General features: G+C 45.9%; 1 protein-coding gene across 1 annotated transcript in view; it reads right to left on the reverse strand.

Annotated features, from left to right (window-relative positions):
* The window catches only part of LOC126299346 (NACHT and WD repeat domain-containing protein 2), a 287406-nt gene that overhangs the window by 242064 nt on the left and 22237 nt on the right, over positions 1-23105 (reverse strand). Inside the window, exons 3-4 of the mRNA XM_049991201.1 lie at positions 20630-20718; positions 20251-20367 (exon numbers count right to left, since the gene is read on the reverse strand). Of these exons, the coding sequence (XP_049847158.1) occupies positions 20251-20367; positions 20630-20718 (206 nt within the window). The remainder of the gene's footprint in view (positions 1-20250; positions 20368-20629; positions 20719-23105) is intronic.

A 23105-nucleotide genomic window follows, 5' to 3' on the forward strand; every position in this document is an offset into this window, starting at 1 on the left:
AAAGGCCGCCATTAATCTGTCAGCAATGCCATGTGGCATTGGCAGTACCTGTGCCAGGTGCGGCAGACGCGAGGCAGGTGAACATTAGTGTAGTCCACCCTTTGGAGCAGGTCGTGCGTTCGGAGTGAATTGTTGCGTATGTGCAGTCGGACGTTCTGGAGGAGACATCGATAGCTCGTCGCCGCTGATTGCCATAGCGATCGGGTGAACAATACACCTAAGCATCGCAAGATGTCCACCGTCGTAAACGGACTATGCAGAGCGTCTAGCCCTCGACCGATGTGCATGACCTTGGTTTTATTCATGTTGTCCCTGCTTTCCGCAGCTACTCCGTACGTAGTAAGAAGGTTAACCACATGACTGAATTCGTTCTCCGATCGGACGAGTATCATCAAGTCGTCGGCATATGCACGACACGTGAAGGAGCTCGCACGGAGTCGGACGCCTGTTAGAGTCCGTCTAAGAGTCTGCATCAATGGTTCGAGCGCTATTGTAAACAGTATCATCGACAAGGGACATCCTTGCCGAACTGAGCTGCAAATAGGAATCGGTCCAACCTCCCTGCCATTGACTCTCACTGTGGAAGAAGCGCCTCGAAAGAGGCGCATGAGGACGGTAATAAAATCCTGTGGTATCGCCATGCGTCGCATGGTCGAGTCAAGGAAATCATGGTTCATCCTGTCAAAGGCACGATCAAAATCCACCGATACGAACGCCGCTCGCATGCGGCAAGCGTCCGTCAAGGAAATTACGTCACGGTATTCGCCGAGGATAGAATGTATGTTGCTCCGAACCCCTAGACAAGTCTGGTCTGGTGGTATTGTCTTGGATATTACAGTCTTCAGCCTTGCCGCCAACATTCGCGCAAAGGTCGTATAGTCAGTATTGAGCATCGTGAGCGGTCTAAATTGATGGGCGCTGACACTCGCTGTCGATTTCGGTATTGGTATAAGCAGTCCCGCCATGAACTGCGACGGAACGTCCGTGTCAGGGCTCAGTAACTCATTATACATCAATACCAACTGGGACATCATTAAATCCGCAAATGCGCGGTAAAATTCGAGTGTCAACCCATCTGGCCCAGGGGATTTATGCACCGCACCCTTCGCGAGTGCGCCCCGGATGTCATCTTCCGTTAGGGGTTCCAACATCGCCTCTGCATCCGGACCATCCACCTCCGTTTGCATCTGTCGCAAAATTTCTTCTCCTGTCCGATTGTCCGTCGGCGTCCCAGTGAAAAGGAGGCGGTAATGCTCCAGAAACTCAGCAGCAATGTCCTGCTGTGACGTCAAGGGCCGACCATAGTCATCATGGAGCTCTGTGATTAGTGATAGGCGATTACGCGCATGTCCCTTGGACACATGATGCATGCCAATACGTTCTCCATCGACGTTGTCCAAGCACACAGCACGGATCGAAAGTCCCTCCAGTCGACGTCTCGTGATCGATAAAATGCAGACCTGAATGCGATGGACTTCCGCTTGACGCTCGGACAGAGGGCCCTGGAGGACAGGTCGCGGAGCACCATGTAATAGTAATCAAGTGTATCTCGGAGCCATTTCGCTTTTTCCATGCCACACGTTATGAGAGCTCTTCGTATCGCCGGTTTTGCACACTGCAGCCACCACGAAAGAACCGTACGGTGCAGCGGCAGACGGCGAGTGCAAGTCTGCCATGTGTCTTCGATCCGCTGGCGACATTCGAGATCCACCAATAAGGATGAATTAAGTTTCCAGGAACTACGACTCCGCCAGACCCGCTGCCGTGGGAGGATTAACGTGCAGAAATATGCAAGGTGATCAGTAAAAGCTGTGGGCCAACATTCAGCAGACAACACGTGATCTCTTAATCCGTCAGAAACATAAATCCGATCCAGCCTGCTCGCCGAGTGGCTAGTAAAATACGTGTAGCCCTCTCGCTTCCCATGGATCTTTTCCCACGTGTCCATTAGGGCCATGTCCCGGCAGATCGTGTTCAATGCGTGGCAGGAGCTGAAATTAGGAGTTTGATACTTCGGTGTGAGTACACAGTTAAAATCCCCCCCCTACCAAGACGTGGTCATACCTCCCATGGAATAGGGGGGGGGGGGGGGCAATCTACTCCGAGTAGAATCGTGCACGCGCCTGTCGATTGCCAGATCCGGAGGGTGCACAGATGTTGACGATACGAATGCCGTGCCGAAGGAAGGTAATCGAGGTCACACATCGGAATCCCTTTCCGGACGAGTATCGCTGTGCCACGTCCTCCATCTGGAGTCGGCGCTAGGTAAGTGCTGTATCCATGCACGTCGGGAAAAGCAGCATTGCAGGTTTCCTGCATCAGCAAAATATCAACGCCTGGCGTAAATCATGTCCCGGAGAAGTTGCATCTTTGCAAGCAAACGTGCGGTGTTAATGTTCACTGTGCCCATCTTATATGCTTGGTTCGTTGTCGTTGTCATGCTCGTGTCATGTCATTGAGAATTCCAAGGGCTTTAGTCCACTATTCGTGCTCAGAGGGGTGCCTGTCAACGGGCTACCCTCCTTTATTGTCGTTCCGTGGTGTGCATCCTGTAGGTGAGTGGCCATCATTTGGGGGTGGCAGTTCCTGTATGTCTTCGACTGGTTCCGCCCAGTCGCAGTGGTCATCCATCCGAGAAACGTCCTCTGATGTATTTCGACGTGGCTGCCGGAACACTGGTGTCCCGGACTCCTTCGTCTGCAGCACTGGGTCAGTCGGTGTCAATGAAAAGGGACCATCTGAAAGGCAGGACATCCGGTCACCTTCTGACGGAATCCTGTCAGCGTCATCTAAAGGCACGTGTTCTGTGTCAGACAGTTCTGCGGCTAGGATACCTTCCGTGTCCCCTAGGCTAGGGGGGAACGTGTCACCCGAACTATGGCGGTGCTTTTTGCGACGCTTCGGCGATCGCTGTTTGCCTGCCCTGCCCTCTGCTGCCTCACTGTGTTCGTCGATCGTTCGTTGGTCCGTTGCCGGCGCCACTGTCTCGACCTCTACTTCCACGCCGTGTGCTACATGTGAGTTTTCGGAAGGTTCCTCCCTCAACTGACGTGACGTGGGTGTAGGGACATTCTCCGAGTCACCTCCATGCTCCCGTAACTCGGTCTGCTCTTGCATAAACACGTCCTTGTCACGCTCCGAACTCGGCAACACCTCCCGGCGGGCCACCGACACGTACGTCATCGGCAGTTGCGTGGGAACTTCTCGCTGCGACGCTTCTCCATGTGGCAGTTGCACGACGCGGCGTTGTATGCACTCCAAGCGGATATGTCCTTCTCCACCACAGCCAGAACAGGTGCGTGGCTGGCCATCGTAGATCACAATAGCTCGACATCCTCCAATGTATAAATAAGACGGGATATGTTTAGTAAGGACGATCCGCACCTGTCGCACGCCGTTTAGCACAGGATAGGTACTAAAACTTGCCCAGCGGTCAGGCGTATGACTAAGTACCGTTCCATATGGTCGCAGCGATTCAATAACCATCGATTCTGGCACCTCAAACGGCAATTCAAAGATCCGAATGACCCTCACACCCAATCCTGAAGGAGCTACTGTTACATCGCTGATATGGCCATCAGAGTGTCGAAATTTAAATCCTCTTTGAGCAGCGGGGAGAGTTCTTTCACACGCAGCTTCATCGGTCATCTTAACGTACATTGTACTGCTGACAATGAACAGGTGTATTCCAATTATGTCTGCAGCAGGTAAACGAACTTCTTCCCTCAAAAAACGCTCTATTTCGAAAGCTTTTGGTCTGGCAAATTCGTTGTCGAACGTAAATTGGAGCGTAGTCTTTCGAAAATTGTGTGCCATGGCGATCGAGTCAGACAACAACACGCACGAGTACCGGCGGTGTAAACACTTCCTCGTCCACGCGCGCCCGCGGCAGGGATAGCAGGTCCGTGCCGCGCCACCGCCTAAAGCAGACTCACGTAAAAAAAAAAAAAAACTAATAGCACCACCCTTATGCGACTGGCGCGAAATTTGAATAGGCATCATCTTTCAGATGTAGAAACATGTCTACCAACAAAACTTCCTGGCAGACTAAAACTGTGTGCCCGACCGAGACTCGAACTCTAGACCTTTGCCTTTTGCGGGCAAGTGCTCTACCAACTAAGCTACCGAAGCACGACTCACGCCCGCTCCTCACAGCTTTACTTCTGCCAGTGAGTTCGAGTCTCAGAAGGGCACACAGTTTTAATCTGCCAGGAAGTTTCATATCAGCGCACACTCCGCTGCAGAGTGAAAATCTCATTCTGGAAACATCCCCCAGGCTGTGGCTAAGCCATGTCTCCGCAGTATCTTTTCTTCCAGGAGTGCTAGTTCTGCAAGCTTCGCAGGAGAGCTTCTGTAAAGTTTGGAAGGTAGGAGACGAGATACTGGCAGAAGCAAAGCTGTGAGGACCGGGCGTGAGTCGTGCTTGGGTAGCTCAGTTGGTACGCCGGCACGGTAGCTGAACGTGTTCGATCAGAGGGTCAGCTGCCCTGACGACGTCCGCCCCGAGCAGATGCAACGAACAAAAGCGAACGAAATGGGATTAAAAAAAGAAAGTTGGTAGAGCACTTGCCCGCGAAAGGCAAAGGTCCCGAGTTCGAGTCTCGGTCGGGCACACAGTTTTAATCTGCCAGGAAGTTTCATATCAGCGCACACTCCGCTGCAGAATGAAAACCTCATTCTGGATGTCTACCAACTTTTCTTAATCTCGCACAACTACTTCTTGGTGCTAGGATTTTTTTTCTATCACTGTATATTAATTACTAACCCGTAAGCATGTGCTAGGCCTTACGTGTATTGCGCTTAGTGAGAGCCCTGAGGCGAAAATGCACGTGGCTGGCTGAGACGAGAACGTATGTTCTAGGCTGGTTGCTTCTGCAAAATATCATCACGTAGTCCACCAATAAATAAACTGGTCCTTAAACAGAACTGTGTACTTATTTATTCATTTCCTCTTTTCTACCTCCTCACTTACAGACTTTAGGTAAGTATTTAACATACGTCATCAGTGCTCATATTGCAGAGCAGGAGAAATGATTTTGGAGACATCGGCAATACGACGATCAAAGATCCAGTCGTCGATTGCTACTTGCATGCAAATATTAATGTTTTCCGCAGATTTGGATAAGTTTTGTGTGTTTCGTGGTCATGAGGCCACACAACTTTGAATTATCTGATTAACTGACTAACTAACCAAACATCCTACTTACTAACGAGTGAACGCATTAACTCACAGAGTAAACAAAGTAAAAGATTAACTGAGGAAAATTCTAACCCACTCTCTAACTAAAGATGAACGTATTCCCGTTTAAGATTTGGTGGTCCTGAAAAGGAGCGATTTGTTTTGTTTTATTGTTGATTATTTGCAAATACTTGCAAGTAAATGGATTTCTGGGTGCTTGTTTCCTGTGAGTCCCCTAGCCTCTCACTTTCGGCGTGCTTGTTGTCCGTAAATCCCTTGCATCTCACCGTTTTATGAAATCAAATGTTCTAAGTGATGACCTCCAACTTCGATGCATTTATTGACTCGTGCTGTAAATCCCTGCACACATCTAGATAACGTGTCTGGTGTAATTGCAGCGCAAGCATCTCTTATTCTTTGCACCATGTTTTCGCGAGTGTTAGGCGTTTCCTGATAAACGATATCTTTTAGATAACTCAATAAGAAAAAATCTGGCGAGGTAAGGTCAGGCGATGTGGCTCAATCTGCCCTGCAGCAAGCACTCCAGTTGTGAGACTTCTCGCCTACAAGAGTGATTACTCCGAATCTAACAAAAAATTAGGTTCGTGAGTCAGCTAGTTTTTTAGTTAATGAGTTAACTCGTTAGTAAATAGGATGTTTGGTTAGTTAGTTATCTAGTCAGATGATTTGCTTGATAATTAAAAGTTGTGTGGCCTCATGACCACGAAACAAACAAGACTTATCCGAATCTGCGGAAAAAGTTAAATTTGGGTCAATATTTTTTAAAACTCTAATTGCTCTTTCAGACACCACCCTATGGGGAGAGAGGGAGAGTTTTAGTTTTAGCGAATCAAAATTTACGTAGTAAATAAGTATTTTTTATTTATCCGTAACCATTTTCCACGCAGAAATGAGAACATGGATTTTTTGAATTACAGCGCCAACTACCACGGATCAAAGCAAATCTTAAAGACAAAATGTACGTAGTTTCTTATGTAGAATCTGACTCTGCAATAAAAAATGGGTGTTCCCATTTGAAGTTTTTATGTTGCCTCCCGTCCCACCTCCAGGGGTCTGGGGTGGCGGGCTAATTTTAGCACCAGCAGATGTCCCCCTCGAAAATAATCAACTTTGGATTCTACACATTTTTCGTGTAAAGCTTATTTTTCGAGTTATTCTGGTTTGTCAACTTAAAATTTACACCCTGTATACAAGGTTAAGGACTGGTGGACTACAGAGTAGTGTGGCAACTGTGGACATAGGAAAGCTGGACAGGAACAGGAACGATTAGTGAACAAGTAACACAGCAAACGCAATATTTACTTAACCTGTATTTCGCCAAACGAAATATACAAATACTGCAGCAAGATAAAGAGTTCAGCTATCACGATGTCCACAAGGAAAATTCCCTCTGTACTAAATCACCAATGAAGAAGTCAGAGCTTTGACCAGGCGACATTTGCGCGGCATCACGTTCCTAAACGGCTCCGAGCGTGAAGGGGAAACTGCCACCGTTTGTCCCATATCACAGTGACAGATGGCACTTAACAGTACGGTGCCATCTGCCAGATCCCGCGCGACCGCTTTCGGCCACAGGCGGAAGCTTGCAGTTCCTTTGCATGACGCCTGTCGTACCAGATATGTTATTGCTCTGCTGTAGAGATGGGCAAACTAAACATTCAACTGTTTCGAAACAAATGAAATAGTACAATGTAATGTTTCGATACGCTGTTCCGAAACAGTGAAACAGTTTGTGTTTTGTAATCTAATAAACCTACACATTTTATCATCTTGAATGTCTACTGTATAAGTATGTCCATATAAACACAAATGAGGTGCAAGAGCGCTAATCATATCGCAGAAAATATGAAACTATCACTTAGGCGTCTTGGCAGTTTCGTATTTCATGCAGCAAATTCTTTGCTTTCGTGTCGTGTGACTTTCATACTTTTCAATTGGCTGAGGACTGCCGTAGCTGAAGACAGAAGAACCACCACGAACGGAACTGGAGCAAATTGCAGAAACAACGGATATGTTACTGGGATTCCCACATTCCTTTAGTATGGGTAATATACCCATTCTGCTAATTTCCATGCACACAAAGGGAATCATTTTGCATAATAGGCACAGTGACTATAGACTCACAAATAATTCGAATAAATAACAAAATATAAGAGAAAAAAATGTTGTCTTTCAAGGTGTTTAGAACCGTTACTATAAATTCACCATGCTTCCCAGCCCTTCCCGTTCACCATTACACTATCAGTGATATGTCAAACAGATTGCTTGCAATTATACCTACATCTTAATTGCGTTTCTTAATATGATTACTGTAAATGAAGAGAGAAGCGTATGTTATAAAAAAGTGTAATTTAACTGAATGATTTTCACATATTTATTATTTTGAATGTGAATAGTATGCGTTGTTTTATTGTTTGGTTATTGTTTATAAAGCAGATGTTACGCCATTTCGGAATAGGACAGTCAGCTAGAAACGAAGCTTTATTTTCTGATATCTTAAGCTTCATGCTATTGCTTGTCAAAAAGATTTCGACACTCTTGAAAGTGTTTCACGAAGTTGTATGTTGTGTTTCGGTACCTGTGCCGAGCCCGAATCTCGTCCGACACAGAGCGGAATGAAACATCACTGTTTCGATACAATTAGTCCGTTCCAAGCACAGGTGGACTGAAACAGCGTTATTTTGAAACAACGATACAGTTTCTGCGTTTGGCTCGATATCGAATCTGGTCCTGTTATCCGATACAGGGGCGGAATGAAACACCACTGTTTCGAAACAGTGAACCACAGCCGTTCCGAAACACGCAAACATTTCCACGTATCGATACACTGTATCGAAACATAGAAACAGTGGCCAAGACTACTACGTATTACTGCTGAATCGCCGGTTCTCCGTTTCTACTGCAGCTGCATGTGGTGCGGCAATCTGCGTTGCGATTCCAGTTCGCGGCAGTTGCAGAACAATGTATGCCACAACCGTGGGGTCGTTGGAATGCGTGATGGCTCCCAGTTTCCACAGAAATACACTACATGTGTCTGCATGACAACATTGTTTTCGCCGTGACAGTTCTTAATCACATCCTGATCAGCAGTTTCCACAGAAATACTCGTGTCAGTAAGTGATCCGTAGAAAAAAGTAATATTCTTGTCACCAGCTCAATGATGTTCTCACCTGTGCGCCCTATAAATAGTAGGGCATCCGAAATTTTTTGAGAATTTGTGGTAAGTTCCTATGGAACCAAACTGCTAAGGTCATCGGTCCCTAGGCTTACACACTACTTAATCTAACTTAAACTTACACTAACGACAACACACACACACCCATGCCCCACGGAGGACTCGAACCTCCAACGGGGCGAGCAGCACGAACTGAGGAAAAGCGCCTCAGACTGCACGGCTACCCCGCGCGGCACAGCATCCGACAGCATGACTATTGTACAAATGTATACCCACAGAAGAATGTCGACTGCAGTCATGGACTGTGCGGCTGGTCCCGGCGGAGGTTCGAGTCCTCCCTCGGGCATGGGTGTGTGTGTTTATCCTTTGGATAATTTAGGTTAAGTAGTGTGTAAGCTTAGGGACTGATGACCCTAGCAGTTTAGTCCCATAAGATTTCACACACATTTGAACATTTGAGAATGTCGACTTGACTGCATCGCCTGTGCGACTGGCTTTCTGAAATCCCCTGCAAAGCATGTGATGTTACCGGCAGATGAGCAGCCCCCTATTATAAAGGCGAAAAAGATTATTACGCTTCATGGGAGAGGTCACTATTGTGGGACAACTAAACAAAAAAAGTTTTCTTCCTCACAAGCACTGCATGGAAATTTTAAACCTACAACCAAAGATACTCGTCATCCGTTATCGACAATAGTCGTGTCATATCGCAGGGTGTCCCACCTAATCCTGCCATCTGATATATTTCAGAAATGAAACAAAATTTGAAAAATTCGATTGGCCAGGGATGCACCTATCTCAGAGGATCACACAATGGGTAGGAATGCATTATCCATAAGGGACAACGAGCACAACCTTCAACACAAAGTTAGGTTTTTTAAATGGCACATGTCTGATTTTCTACATAAATAAAAACTAGAGGTACAGTTAGTGATGAAAGACTTGGTTTCACTGTTACAAACCACAGACATTCTGAAATATTACACTTTAAAGGATGGCAACGGCGCCGCGATATCTGCTGTAATACGTAGGGCTAGGTTCCTGCACTGTCCTGCAGCCTGCTGTAAACACACCACTATCACTACACACGTTCTACCTATACTGTTCAGTCTACTAATGTCTCCAGCTCGGGCCTGCTGTGCTGCTGTCGGTGTCAAACAGGAAAATACACTTCAACGCCGCGCCGTGCGGTTTGAGGCGGCATGTCACGGATTACGCTGTCCTTCCGCGGAGGTAAGGGTGTGTGTGTGTTGTTATTAGCACAAGTTAATTTAAGTGTCTGCCCCCAGTAACGGAGTGGTCAGCGTGACAGAATGTCATTCCTAAAGGGCCCGGGTTCGATTCCCGGGTGGGTCGGAGATTTTCTCCGCTCAGGGACTGGGTATTGTGTTGTGCTAATCATCATAATTTCATCCCCATCGACACGCAAGTCGCCGAAGTGGCGTCAAATCGAAAGATTTGCACCCGGCGAACGGTCTGCCCGACGGGAGGCCCTAGTCACACGACATTTATTTACTTAGTTTCATTAGTCTGTAAGTCTAGGGACTGATGACCTCAGCAGTTTGGTCCCTTAGGAATTCACACACATTTGAACACTTGACACTTTTCACGTGCGTTTTAGCAACATAGGCTGAACGCTACTCTTTCGCATCATACCATTTCCAACATCTGCACAAGTCTCATGGAAACAGGCAGCTGGACACCAGAGAGCATCAACGTACAAACACACCAACTAACAGTGACAATGAGATTGCTGCTCTGCTTGCTGTAGTGCACAGTCCTGAGGTGAGTGTACGACAGATTGCACGTGGTTCTGGAATAAGCTGTAGTAGTGTGTCGAGAATTTTGCATGGGCATACGTTTCATCCGTTCTATATCTCACACCGCCAATAACTGTGCAGGAATGGCTTTGAATCCCACATTGCATCTGTGGTTTTGCACTTCAGTCTTTGCAAGGTAACTCTGACTTCGTACGTGATATGTTGTTTATGGATGAAGCTTTGTTCACAATTCATGGTCATGTGAATCTACAGACATACACTACTGCTCCATGCAAAATCCCCACTGGTTTTACGTTGTTGCTCATCAAGCACAGTGTGATGGCAATGTCCGGTGCGGCATCATTGGTACTCGTATTGTAGGTCCCTATTTTTATGAGGAAACATTAACTGTGTGGTGATAGGTGATATGCATCATTTCTGCAAGACACTCTACCCTTTCTCATTGAGGACAGGGGATTGGAAACCCAACTGTCAATGTGGCTCCAACAAGATGGATGCCCCTCACAATAAGCACGTGTTTCCAGAGAAGTTGTGGATGCATTGTTTCCAAATAGGTGGATAGGATTGGGAGATAATGTGAGTTGGCCACCCGATCACCCGACTTGACGCCGTTAGACTTCTTTCTCTTGGGTACATTGAAAGACTGTGTGTAGCACGAACCCTTGACGACACCAGAGGATGTGCAACAACGTATTACTGCTGTGTGTGCGGCAATATCTGTGGAAACACTACAGTCTTTGTAAGGCGCACTTCCTCACCATCTACACAAGTGTACTGATACAAACGATGGGCACTTCGAACACCTGTTGGGGACGCAGGTTCATCCGATGTGACGTTACTGGTTATTTGCGAGTGCATTTTCTGTCTTGGATATCATGTCCAAACATGAAATTTCTGTAGGCTATGTGCCACTAATAGACATAATTGTGTTTACGACACTGAAATCACGTCTTACCATAAATGAACCTTTCATTTCTGTAGCAAAAAACATGCATGTGTCATTTCAATAAACATAATATTGTGCTGAAAGTGATATGTGTTTAGTTTTATGGAATTTGCATTCCTGTCCATCATGTGAGCTCCTGACAGCAAGCCATAGGGCAGTGCAGGCACCTCTTGCCCTGTGCATTACGGCAGAATTCCCATTAAAGTCTGATATTTCAGAATTAATGAGCTTTAGAACAGTGTAACCAAGTCTGTCATCACTAACTGTACCTCTAGTTTTTGTTTCTCTAGAAAAAAGTACACATGCCATTTTAGAAAAAACTTGACTTTGTGTTGAAAGTGGTGATGCATTCCTGCCTAATGTGTGAGTCGCTGAAATAGGTGCAACCCAGGCCAATTGCATTTTTACGTTTTGTTGCATGTCGAAAATACATGAGACAGCAGAGTTCAGTGGGACATCCTATTTATCTATAGAAGCTCCACCTAGGCCTACACAGAATGGAAATACTCCAAATTCCTTTCCAGAACCAACGCCTGAATACAGTTCAGATAAAATCGCGCCTGGACCAGTATGGCCTAGATACAGCACTCAGGAAGCTAGGATAACATCGTTCGATGAGTGGCTTCTCGCTAATAGCCAGCGACCAGATGAGCTAAGTAACGAGGAGTACTTTTACAACGGCACTGGTGATGAAACAGCGTGTTTTCATTGTGGTGGTGGTTTGAAGTATTGGCATGAAAAGGATGATCCACAGAAAGCACACGCCCTGTGTTTCTCCAAATGTATGTTTCTGATTCGTGCAAAGGGCACTGAATTTGGGGACACTGTTTGTCAAACGAAAAATGCGGTAATTACAGCAAATGATGTGTCAGATATTAAACTAGAGGCAGATATTCCGAAGAAAGTAGTGTCATCCGAACAGCACATGATTGAGAGTACTTGTCTGTGTAAAATTGGCCTGCAGGACGAGGTGGGTGCAATAATTCATCCATGTTGGCCTTTGGTAAATGGACAGTCTCGATTTCCTCATGTGTTGCATTTTGGGGGCGTATAGCATCTGCAAGTACAGTAATTATTCAATGTAATTAAGAAATTAGCAGCAAATAGTGTATTTTTCTCTTTGAAAAATGTAAGTTCCACAGTTTGTGAATTAATATGTTTGTGTTTACAGCACAATAAATGTCTTTTTTTCTGTACGCGAGGTCATAAATGAAGGGCTTATTTCAATAGTGGTACAAGTTCATTTTTGCTCATTCTCATATACAGAGTCCTAAAGTTTAATGAGCGCTGAAAAATCTGCAGTTGAGATACCATAAATATTCAAGTATATGTACTTGAGTATTCAAGTATATATACTTGAATGTTTCTGGTATCTCAACTGAAGATTTTTCAGTGCTCATTTAACTTTAGGACTCTGCATCTCAGAATGAAAAAAATAGACTTGTACCACTATTGAAATAAGCCCTTCATATGTAGCTATACCCATGAATCACATACAACGACGTTCAAACTATGAGGTACAGACCTTACTTGGAAATTAATAAACAATTAAGAAACATTAGCAAACAATATTTGAATCACCACCGCTGTATGCTACTATTGTAACCAAGCTGGTAGGCTATATCAGAAGAATCATCCTGAAGTTGATCACTAACACACAAACTGTTTACAGCACATGAGTACTGGATGATGGGTGGTGGTCAGTGACGCTCTTGTTTGCATGACAATTAACAGTCACTCGATTATAGTAGGTTCAAGTAACTGCATTCAAACAACCACGCCGGTAAATGTCTCTCCTACCCTTTTATGATATGACTCCACCAGTTCTGATAACATTGGATTGGAAGCCCCTTGGGCTGTGATGGTTCAGTCAGTACTATGTTGTGACTTGACTGAGTAGGAGCAATACTACTCTGTGCCGTTTGCTTCCATAAGGAGTCAGTTAGCAAATAACTTGCAGAACAGTCGCTGTGTTGTGTTTAACAACGTTTCTGCAGTTTTTTCACAAGCCCAGGAGTGGGCAAAGTTATTGCTAACCACCTTATAGGTGTAACAAAGTATAAAGGCACGTGGCTAAGGGAAACTTCTTATGCATTTTTGGCTAAAGAATGTAGTATTACTAGGCTGGAGACCACTACTGTATGGATCCTGTGTTTGATCTCTGTGCAAGACTGTTTAGGTATGTACACAATGACTTGTATCGTTCGTTTCAACTACTCTGTTATGGAATGTACACTCCTGGAAATGGAAAAAAGAACACATTGACACCGGAGTGTCAGACCCACCATACTTGCTCCGGACACTGCGAGAGGGCTGTACAAGCAATGATCACACGCACGGCACAGCGGACACACAAGGAACCGCGGTGTTGGCCGTCGAATGGCGCTAGCTGCGCAGCATTTGTGCACCGCCGCCGTCAGTGTCAGCCAGTTTGCAGTGGCATACGGAGCTCCATCGCAGTCTTTAACACTGGTAGCATGCCGCGACAGCGTGGACGTGAACCGTATGTGCAGTTGACGGACTTTGAGCGAGGGCGTATAGTGGGCATGCGGGAGGCCGGGTGGACGTACCGCCGAATTGCTCAACACGTGGGGCGTGAGGTCTCCACAGTACATCGATGTTGTCACCAGTGGTCGGCGGAAGGTGCACGTGCCCGTCGACCTGGGACCGGACCGCAGCGACGCACGGATGCACGCCAAGACCGTAGGATCCTACGCAGTGCCGTAGGGGACCGCACCGCCACTTCCCAGCAAATTAGGGACACTGTTGCTCCTGGGGTATCGGCGAAGACCATTCGCAACCGTCTCCATGAAGCTGGGCTACGGTCCCGCACACCGTTAGGCCGTCTTCCGCTCATGCCCCAACATCGTGCAGCTCGCCTCCAGTGGTGTCGCGACAGGCGTGAATGGAGGGACGAATGGAGACGTGTCGTCTTCAGCGATGAGAGTCGCTTCTGCCTTGGTGCCAATGATGGTCGTATGCGTGGTTGGCGCCGTGCAGGTGAGCGCCACAATCAGGACTGCATACGACCGAGGCACACAGGGCCAACACCCGGCATCATGGTGTGGGGAGCGATCTCCTACACTGGCCGTACACCTCTGGTGATCGTCGAGGGGACACTGAATAGTGCACGGTACATCCAAACCGTCATCGAACCCATCGTTCTACCATTCCTAGAGCGGCAAGGGAACTTGCTGTTCCAACAGGACAATGCACGTCCGCATGTATCCCGTGCCACCCAACGTGCTCTAGAAGGTGTAAGTCAACTACCCTGACCAGCAAGATCTCCGGATCTGTCCCCCATTGAGCATGTTTGGGACTGGATGAAGCGTCGTCTCAAGCGGTCTGCACGTCCAGCACGAACGCTGGTCCAACTGAGGCGCCAGGTGGAAATGGCCTGGCAAGCCGTTCCACAGGACTACATCCAGCATCTCTACGATCGTCTCCATGGGAGAATAGCAGCCAGCATTGCTGCGAAAGGTGGATATACACTGTACTAGTGCCGACATTGTGCATGCTCTGTTGCCTGTGTCTATGTGCCTGTGGTTCTGTCAGTGTGATCATGTGATGTATCTGACCCCAGGAATGTGTCAATAAAGTTTCCCCTTCCTGGGACAATGAATTCACGGTGTTCTTATTTCAATTTCCAGGAGTGTAATTACGTCAATTTGGCAATTATTGATAATTGCTGTTGCCATAAAATTACTCCAGCTCTGTTTTCCACGTATTACGGCGTCGATAGCTTCATCTCTGCAAACCGACAGTGTCATGCTGTCACGCTGTACTGTTGAGGTACCATACCTCATAATATTTAGTGTCATTTTGTTTAAGCTCCGTTTGTTCTAAATGCGAACATGAACGATATGGTTGAGATTTTGATATTAATAGTAAATTTCATGTGCGACAACATCACTGGTTGGTAGAATCTCTAACGTTATTTCCGCTTGTCACTCGCTAAATTTTAGAACATTATAACTTCACCACCTACATCTACATATTTGTACGTTATAGAGACGAACGTTCATAACATAGCATGGGGTTAGCATTTATAGCAATGAGTATGGTCGCACAATGTCTCACACTAGACGTATTTGATGCCTCATTGTGCTTGCAAGGTGTGCAAAACAGAATTGTTATAGAGTTCTTGCTTATATTATGATAAGCATGCGTTTTAATGTATTATACAGACAGTCTGGATACAGCAGTACTTAATTTTTGGAGCTTCATTGTGCTTGCAAAGTGTAACATGTCTCACAACGAAGGGTAAGTAGTTTTTATATATTTCTGAGACATCAAGTCTGATATTATTTTTGGAAATGTTACACCTACCACTGTCAGCGTGTTAGGTCATGTGTTTACAAACTGTTCCTTTCGTTCTGCAGTCTAAGTGATATGTTATAATAAAGAATATTATTATTATTCTTTTCCTAAAGAGGCAATGGTGTTTTGAGTGCGTGTGCGTGCGTGCGTGCGTGTGCGAGAAGCTGCACCATCAAGAATACCTGCATCTCAAAGACAGCGCCAACAGCCACAAACAGCCCCGCAGAATGATGCAGATATCATCAAACTACTGACCAGCATTGTCACCACCTTAGCCGACGTTACAAAGCAACTAACACAGCTGCCCAACACCATCGCCGCCGCAGTCGACACGGCGGTCTCAAGAGCCGTAACAGCAGCCATTGAAGCTTCAAGAACACATCAGCCTGCCTAGAGCGCCAAGGCTGGAAGACCTAAGGATTGTTGCGTATAACGCAAACAACCTTACCCAAGACATTGCTGAACTGCAGCAGTTCCTGCATGACCACAACGTTGATGTCTGCCTCGTTAACGAGACGTTTCTCAAACCAGGCATACGCAGCAATATTGCCAATTATCGCTGCTATCGAAGAGATCGACCGACTCACGGAGGCGGCACCACCATTTTCATTCGTAACTCCATCCAGCATCATGAAGTTCATCCACCCACCACTCAGCACATCGAATCATCAGCAGTTCTTCTCGAAACACAAACAGGACCCATCACATTTATCTCCGTCTACCGAAGGCCACGAAGAATCATCACCCTTGAAGACGCAATATCACTCCTACGTGTGCCAGGGAAACTCTTTATTGCAGGGGATTTGAACTGAAAGCACGCGGCATGGAACTCATCAGTAACTAACTGGAGTGGACCGATGCTTCTCCAGGCACTCGAAGAAGCCCATGCTCATGCATGTGGCCCTGAAGAACCCACCTGCTATCCCTCGCGAGGTGTACCAGATGCCATCGACATCGCCATAACAAAAGGAATACCGCAATTCCTAGACGCTGATGTCATCCATGGACTCAATTCAGACCACCTTCCGGTCCTCTTCAGCTTACGAGTAACAGCAGAACTCGTACAGGGACGACTGAATATACGACGAACGAACTGGGACCGCTTCCGCGAGCATGCAGACTCCTCATTCACCGACATCAACGAAGACGAAGACATCTCCGAAGAATCATTTAACCGACTCACTGACATCGTCACCGACGCCCTACATGACGCCACACCACCGCCGCAGCCGCCTCACCACGTGGTGCCCAGTCTACCACAAGACATCCTCGCCTCCATCCGGACGCGGAATCGACTGTGTAGAGAATGGCGCATCACGCGCAACGCCGCTCTCAAAAGACGTATTAACCAACTCAGAAGAGAAATACGAGCCGGTATAGCTGTACACCGCAACCAACGATGGGCAGACAAGCTCCGCAGCTTCACTCTCGATCCACTTGGATGGCAGACAGTGAGCCACTTCATGAACAGGAAGACGAGAACACCACCACTGACAGCTGATAACCGAACAGCCTATCGACCTGAAGAAAAAGCTGACATGCTTGCAGACGTCTTCGAAGCCAACTTCCAGCCGCTTGCAGATCGTGTCGACTTGCAGCGTACTGCTGATATCGAACGTAACGTCACCACACTACTACAAGAAGACGTTGAAGAAGAGGAACCAATCACCCCAATAACACCTGAGGAAGTGCAAGTGGGCATCAGAATGCTTCCAAATAACAAGGCGCCAGGATCGGACGATATCACCGGCAGAGTACTTAAGCAACTACCCTGGTCGGCGATCGTCCATCTTGCTGCACTGTTCAACTGGATTCTTACGACAGCTACGTTTCCTGCGGCGTGGAAGTACTCCGTCATCGTCGCAGTACCCAAACCGGGCAAAAACAAGAAGCACCCCAACAGCTACCGACCAATTAGCTTGCTTCCTCATGTGAGCAAGCTCTTCGAAAGACTTCTTCTTCAACGCCTTCAACGCCTGGCGACACAACTGGACATTTTACCGCCGGAGCAATTCGGTTTTCGACGCGGACACTCGACTACTCAACAAATTCTCCGAGCAGTTGAATACATTAAAGACGCCTTCAACCGAAGAGAATTTTGTGGTGCAGTACTGCTAGACGTAACCAAGGCGTTTGACAGCGTCTGGCATCATGGACTACTTTGGAAACTACACACCCTTCGACTGCCTAGGCTGTATGTGAAACTGATAGCGTCGTACCTCGAGCATCGGACCTATGTGGTACGACTCGAAAATTCAGTCTCTCGTGTGCGCAACATAAACGCCGGCGTACCCCAAGGATCGGTCCTTGGACCGGTTCTGTACATCATGTACACTTCCGATATGCCAACAGTACCCAGGGTGGAGAAGGCTATCTACGCTGACGACACCATGCTGTACTCCAGCAGCCGATGGAGAGAAGTGCTAATACCAAGACTGCAGAGTGCACTTAACAGACTAGAAGACTGGGCAGCCCGCTGGAGGATCAACTTCAACCCAACGAAGACACAGACCATCATCTTCACGTGGAAAAGGACGATGCCACAACGGCAACTACGACTTTACGGAACACAACTACCCTGGCTGTCATCAGTGAGATACCTGGGGGTCATCATGGACAAAAAACTTACGTGGTGCCAACACATCACAGACCTCCGAAAGAAGATCCACCAGCGCCTAGGGGCATTATACCCCATACTCAACGAGCGGTCTGAACTATCTATCTCGAACGGCCTCCTTATTTACCGGATGTACCTCCGCCCTTTGTTTGACTATGCATGCGAAGTCTGGGGCGTTGCTGCTAAGACACATATCCAACGACTACAGTCCTTACAAAACAAAATATTACGCAGAGTCTACCACGTCAACTGCCAGTTTCCACACCAATACCTTCACGAAGCTGCAGAAGAGCTAGAAGTCCTCGAAAGACACAAGAAGATTGCAAGACATTTCTACGAGAAGACGCAGACATCGACAAATCATCTCATCAGGGACCTTGGAGCACCACCACGACCACGAGAACGACACAGACGACCAGTTGCAATGCTAGATAGATGAGGCACTGCAACCTCAGGAAAACAACGCAATGAAGTAGGAGAAAACAAAATAAATTAAGATCCTAACACCGCCCACGCCCTTCTCGCAAACCACACAAAAATAAAGACAACAAATTTCCACCCAAACCTTAAGATGAAGGCAATGCCCACCGGTAAATCCTTCGTAAATAGCTATCATCAGCCTTCAGAAGTGGAAGTAGTGTGTGTGTGTGTGTGTGTGTGTGTGTGTGTGTGTGTGTGTGTGTGTTTTGTGAGTGGTGTAGTTGAGTACAGGATTTCTTATTATTTTCACAAGCTATAGTTTCACAAAATGTAATTGCACAGACTGAATACCCTATTTACATATTTACATACTGTTGCAACATAAACTTAACATTTTTGTTGCATTCTAGAATACTGTCCGATAATACTGTAACTTCATCGTTGTGGAAAAAATGCAATCTCTAATGCTTTTAGAGAGCCTTGTCACCATAGTTCTGACTTCAGTCTGGTGTCATTGTACATCATCTTCACCTGTGTCATTTGTAATAATAGCAATAATTGTTAATCAGTAGCATCATTTATATTTTTTCTAGTGAATAACATGATGCATTAGTTATGTCCTTTCTAAAATGGTGCTTGAGAGAGATTTCAATGTGAAAATATTTAATGTGAGGGAGAGTTGTGAGTTATTTCAAGAGTAGGCCCAGTTATTAACATTCAGACACTCTATTTGATTGCATGCTTATGTGCTTAGTGTGTTATTTTAGCTAATATGTATTTTTATGCAGTTACAATCTGAGTCAAGTTGGATTTATGACACTGAATTCTTAGGTGTGACTATTAAAATGTCAGCTATTAACAGGCATGGAAAACTAGCATTGGAGTATATACATTACAATTTTGGGCACGAATTTAGCGAAACATTCACTTTGTTTTACACTTCAGTTGTATTTTCGCAATATTGTGACATCGCATTAATTGATTTGAGTTGTACAGTGTTTTTTTATGCATGAACCTCTGCATAACTGGTGTAAACAACGAACTTTTGCATTGCCTACATATTTTGCAGACATTTTAGAATGTTTCAACATCTTAGATATTGAAAATAATTAATTTACCATTCTGTTGTATTTTTATCAGTGGAGCCATCTGTTGGTGTCAGTGAGCACTACTTGTGGTTCAAAGAAAGACCTATTCACAATTCTACAGTGTAGCCACCTAGTGAGTAGAGTAAACAAAGTTGACAAAACTTTGGGTGTCATGGGGATGGGTGCCCTCCCCTCCCTCTCCTCTCTAAGGAAGTCCTATCAGCGAAATATAAGATGTGTAATCCTCTCAGCTGTAATATTACACTGCAAATAAAAAAGTGCTGCTCGATGCTGCGACAGCGTTTTCGTCCAGAACATACACTGCCCCACTACTCACAAGCTCGGACAATTTCAGTGCTGGAGAAGAAAACTGACGATGCCCTTTCAAAGAACCTTCCTGGAATTTGCTTGTAGTGATCTAGGGAAATCACGGAAAACTTAAATCTGCATAGCTTGAGGCGGATTAAGACAGTCATCCTCAGTGAAAAAACGCATATTTGTTTTAAGGGCTTCTACAGCGAATAGAGAAAATAATAAACGAAGGTACGCATGTAAGCTTTAAAGGTGTAGAAAAGACAATTTCACCATTTACTATACATAAAACCTTTGCCATAGTAAAATCCATTCACAATTTCAAAAGTTCTGCAGTAATACTTTCGTCACAGTTTTGTGTATCTAAGTTATCTGGAAAATTAAATCTTACCACAAAATTTGGACCCATGGAAAGTCTCTGGCAATTTTCAATCTCTTTCATGCACAACTCGGTTGTCATGTGATCGTCGGTGGCTTCGTCTCGCACACCCCATCGCATGTCTACCACCTGTAGTAAGAAGATTTACACGAGCACGTAAATTATCAAACTCATTACGCAGTGCTTTCTTCTGGAAAGCATTAACTTTCATTTTTTGTGCAAAACTACTCAGGCTTAGCTGATATGATACTTAACCAGTAGAAAGAAATTTCACCATAACAGGAAATCGTTCTTTTCACTATTGATGACAACTTTGACAAATCACTTTTTCTAAAATTTGTTCCATGAGAAAGTTGAAATACTACATTTTCTGATATGAATACTATGTTACCTGAAATTCCAGTCCGTGTTTCTCTCGACAATAGTCTTTCAGTCGCGGATAACACTGAGCCATAAGAGTATTTCGCTCCATAGTTGTATCTGTAAGAGGAAAGGACGTTTTTAGTGTCTTTACTTATCGTAAGTATCTGAAAATAAAAACTGTTGAAATTCAACTAAACCAAAAAAATAAATAAGCAAAGCGACGTTACATGTTACAGAAATATCCTATAAATTGTAACTTACAATGGACTGACAAATGTCATGGGATAGCGACATGCACATATACAGACGGCGGTAGTATCGCATACACAAGGTATAAATGGGCAGTGTATTGACATTTATACTCAGGTGGTCCATGTGAAATGGTTTTCGGGGTGATTACGGTCGCACAACGGGAATTAACAGACTTCGGCCGGCCGATGTGGCCGAGCGGTTCTAGGCGCTCCAGTCCGGAACCGCGCTACTGCTACGGACGCAGGTTCGAATCCTGCCTCGGGCATGGATGTGTGTGTTGTCCTTAGGTTAGCTAGGTTTACGTAGTTCTAAGATTAGGGGACCGATGACCTCAGATGTTAAGTCCCATAGTGCTCAGAGCCATTTGAAACATTTTGAACAGACTTCGAACGCGGAATCGTAATTGGAGCTAGATCCATGGGACGTTCCATTACGGAAATCGATAGGGGATTTAATATTCCGCAATCAACAGTCAAGAGTGTGCCGCGGATACCAAATTTCAGGCATTGCCTCACACCACAGATAACACGGTGGCCGACGGCCTTCACGTAACTACTGAGAACAGCAGCGTGTGCGTAGAGCTGTCAGTGCTAACAGACAAACAACACTGCGTGAAATAACCGTGGAAATCAGAGTAGGACGTACTACGTATGTATAAGTTTGGAGAATGCTGCAAAATTTGCCGTTGATTGGCTATGGCAGCAGACGACCGACGCGAGTGCCTTTGCTAATAGCACCACATCGCCTGCAGCGCCTCTCTTGGGCTCGTGACCCTTTTGGTTGGACCCTAGACGATTCGTCGGATGAATCCCGGTTTCAGTTAGTAAAAGCTGATGGAACCATGTTGTCAACAAGGCACCACGCAAGCTGGTGGAGGCTCCATAATGGTGTGGGGTGTGTTTGCACGGAATGGACTGGGTCATGTAGCCCAACTGAACCGATCATTGACTAGAAATGGTTATGTTCGGCTACTTGGAGACCATTTGCAGCCATTCATGCTCTTCATCTTCCCAAACAACGATTCGCTGTGTTATCGAGCCATAGCTGTTCGCGATTGGCTTCAAAACGACTCTGAGCACTATGGGACTTAACTTCTAAGGTCATCAGTCCCCTAGAAATTAGAACTACTTGAACTTAACTAACCTAAGGACATCACACACGTCCATGCCCGAGGCAGGATTCGAACCTGCGACCGTAGCGGTGGTGCGGTTCCAGACTGTAGCGCCTAGAACCGCTCGGCCACCCCGGCCGGCGTTTGCGATTGGTTTGCAGAACAATCTGGACAATTCAAGCGAAAGATTTGGCCATCCAGATCGTCCGTCATACATTTATGGGTCATAATCGAGACGTCAGTTCGTGCACATAATGCTTCACCGGCGGTGGTTTCGCAACTATGGACGGCTATAGTGGCAGTATGGCTAATTATTTCTTCAGGGGACTCCCAAGGACTTATCGAGTCCATGCGACGTTATGTTGCTGCATGACGCCGGGCAAAAGGAGATCCGACACGATATTACGAGGTGTCCTGTGGCTTTTATCGCCTCAGTGTAAAATGCAAGAATAGCAGAAGCATCAGTTTGCGCTGGAAAAGATTTCTTCCCTCGAAAACACGTTGACTTCCTCAGCGCTTTTACTTTAGACTGGGAGGGACACTGCATGTTGTTGCTGTGGCAGAATAGATTTCGTCAACTGACAGTGCTGACTTGGAAGGAGTATCTACAACTGCAATTTGTAGGTGCCTCCAAACGCGCTATCCCTCATAGGTTTAATAGAGCCTGTTACAGCCAAACCAGGCAGCGTAGTGGTTAATGTAATGGATTCGCATTCGGAAGCAAAGGGGTGCAAACCACCATCTGGCCATCGTGACTGAGTTTTTCTATGATATCTATTTCGTCACTTGTGTACGGTCCTAACAAACTTCCTGAGGTACACCAGTCGTTACTTTACTTTTTGTCGACTTCTCCCTCTTGAGGTCGACATCTTGAGTTCTGCCTGCTAAGGAAGTTGTTGTTGCAATCACTTATCAGGGTCGATTTTCTGAAAGTACGTATTTCGCTTATAAAGAGACAAACTTTAACTACATGAAAGACACACAGGAGTTGGAGAAACTTGGAGTGAGCTTGAGCACGGTTGTCTAAAAAGTACTGAATCCTGGAAATGAGTAGAGCATACAGAGTTTCACACAATTGCAACCATAGGAATTTATGTTGCTTCCTACTGAGAAGTTTTTCCGTTCTCGAAGAAACATAATC

The sequence above is a fragment of the Schistocerca gregaria genome, chromosome X (assembly GCF_023897955.1).
Source record: "Schistocerca gregaria isolate iqSchGreg1 chromosome X, iqSchGreg1.2, whole genome shotgun sequence".
Lineage (NCBI taxonomy): Eukaryota > Metazoa > Arthropoda > Insecta > Orthoptera > Acrididae > Schistocerca > Schistocerca gregaria.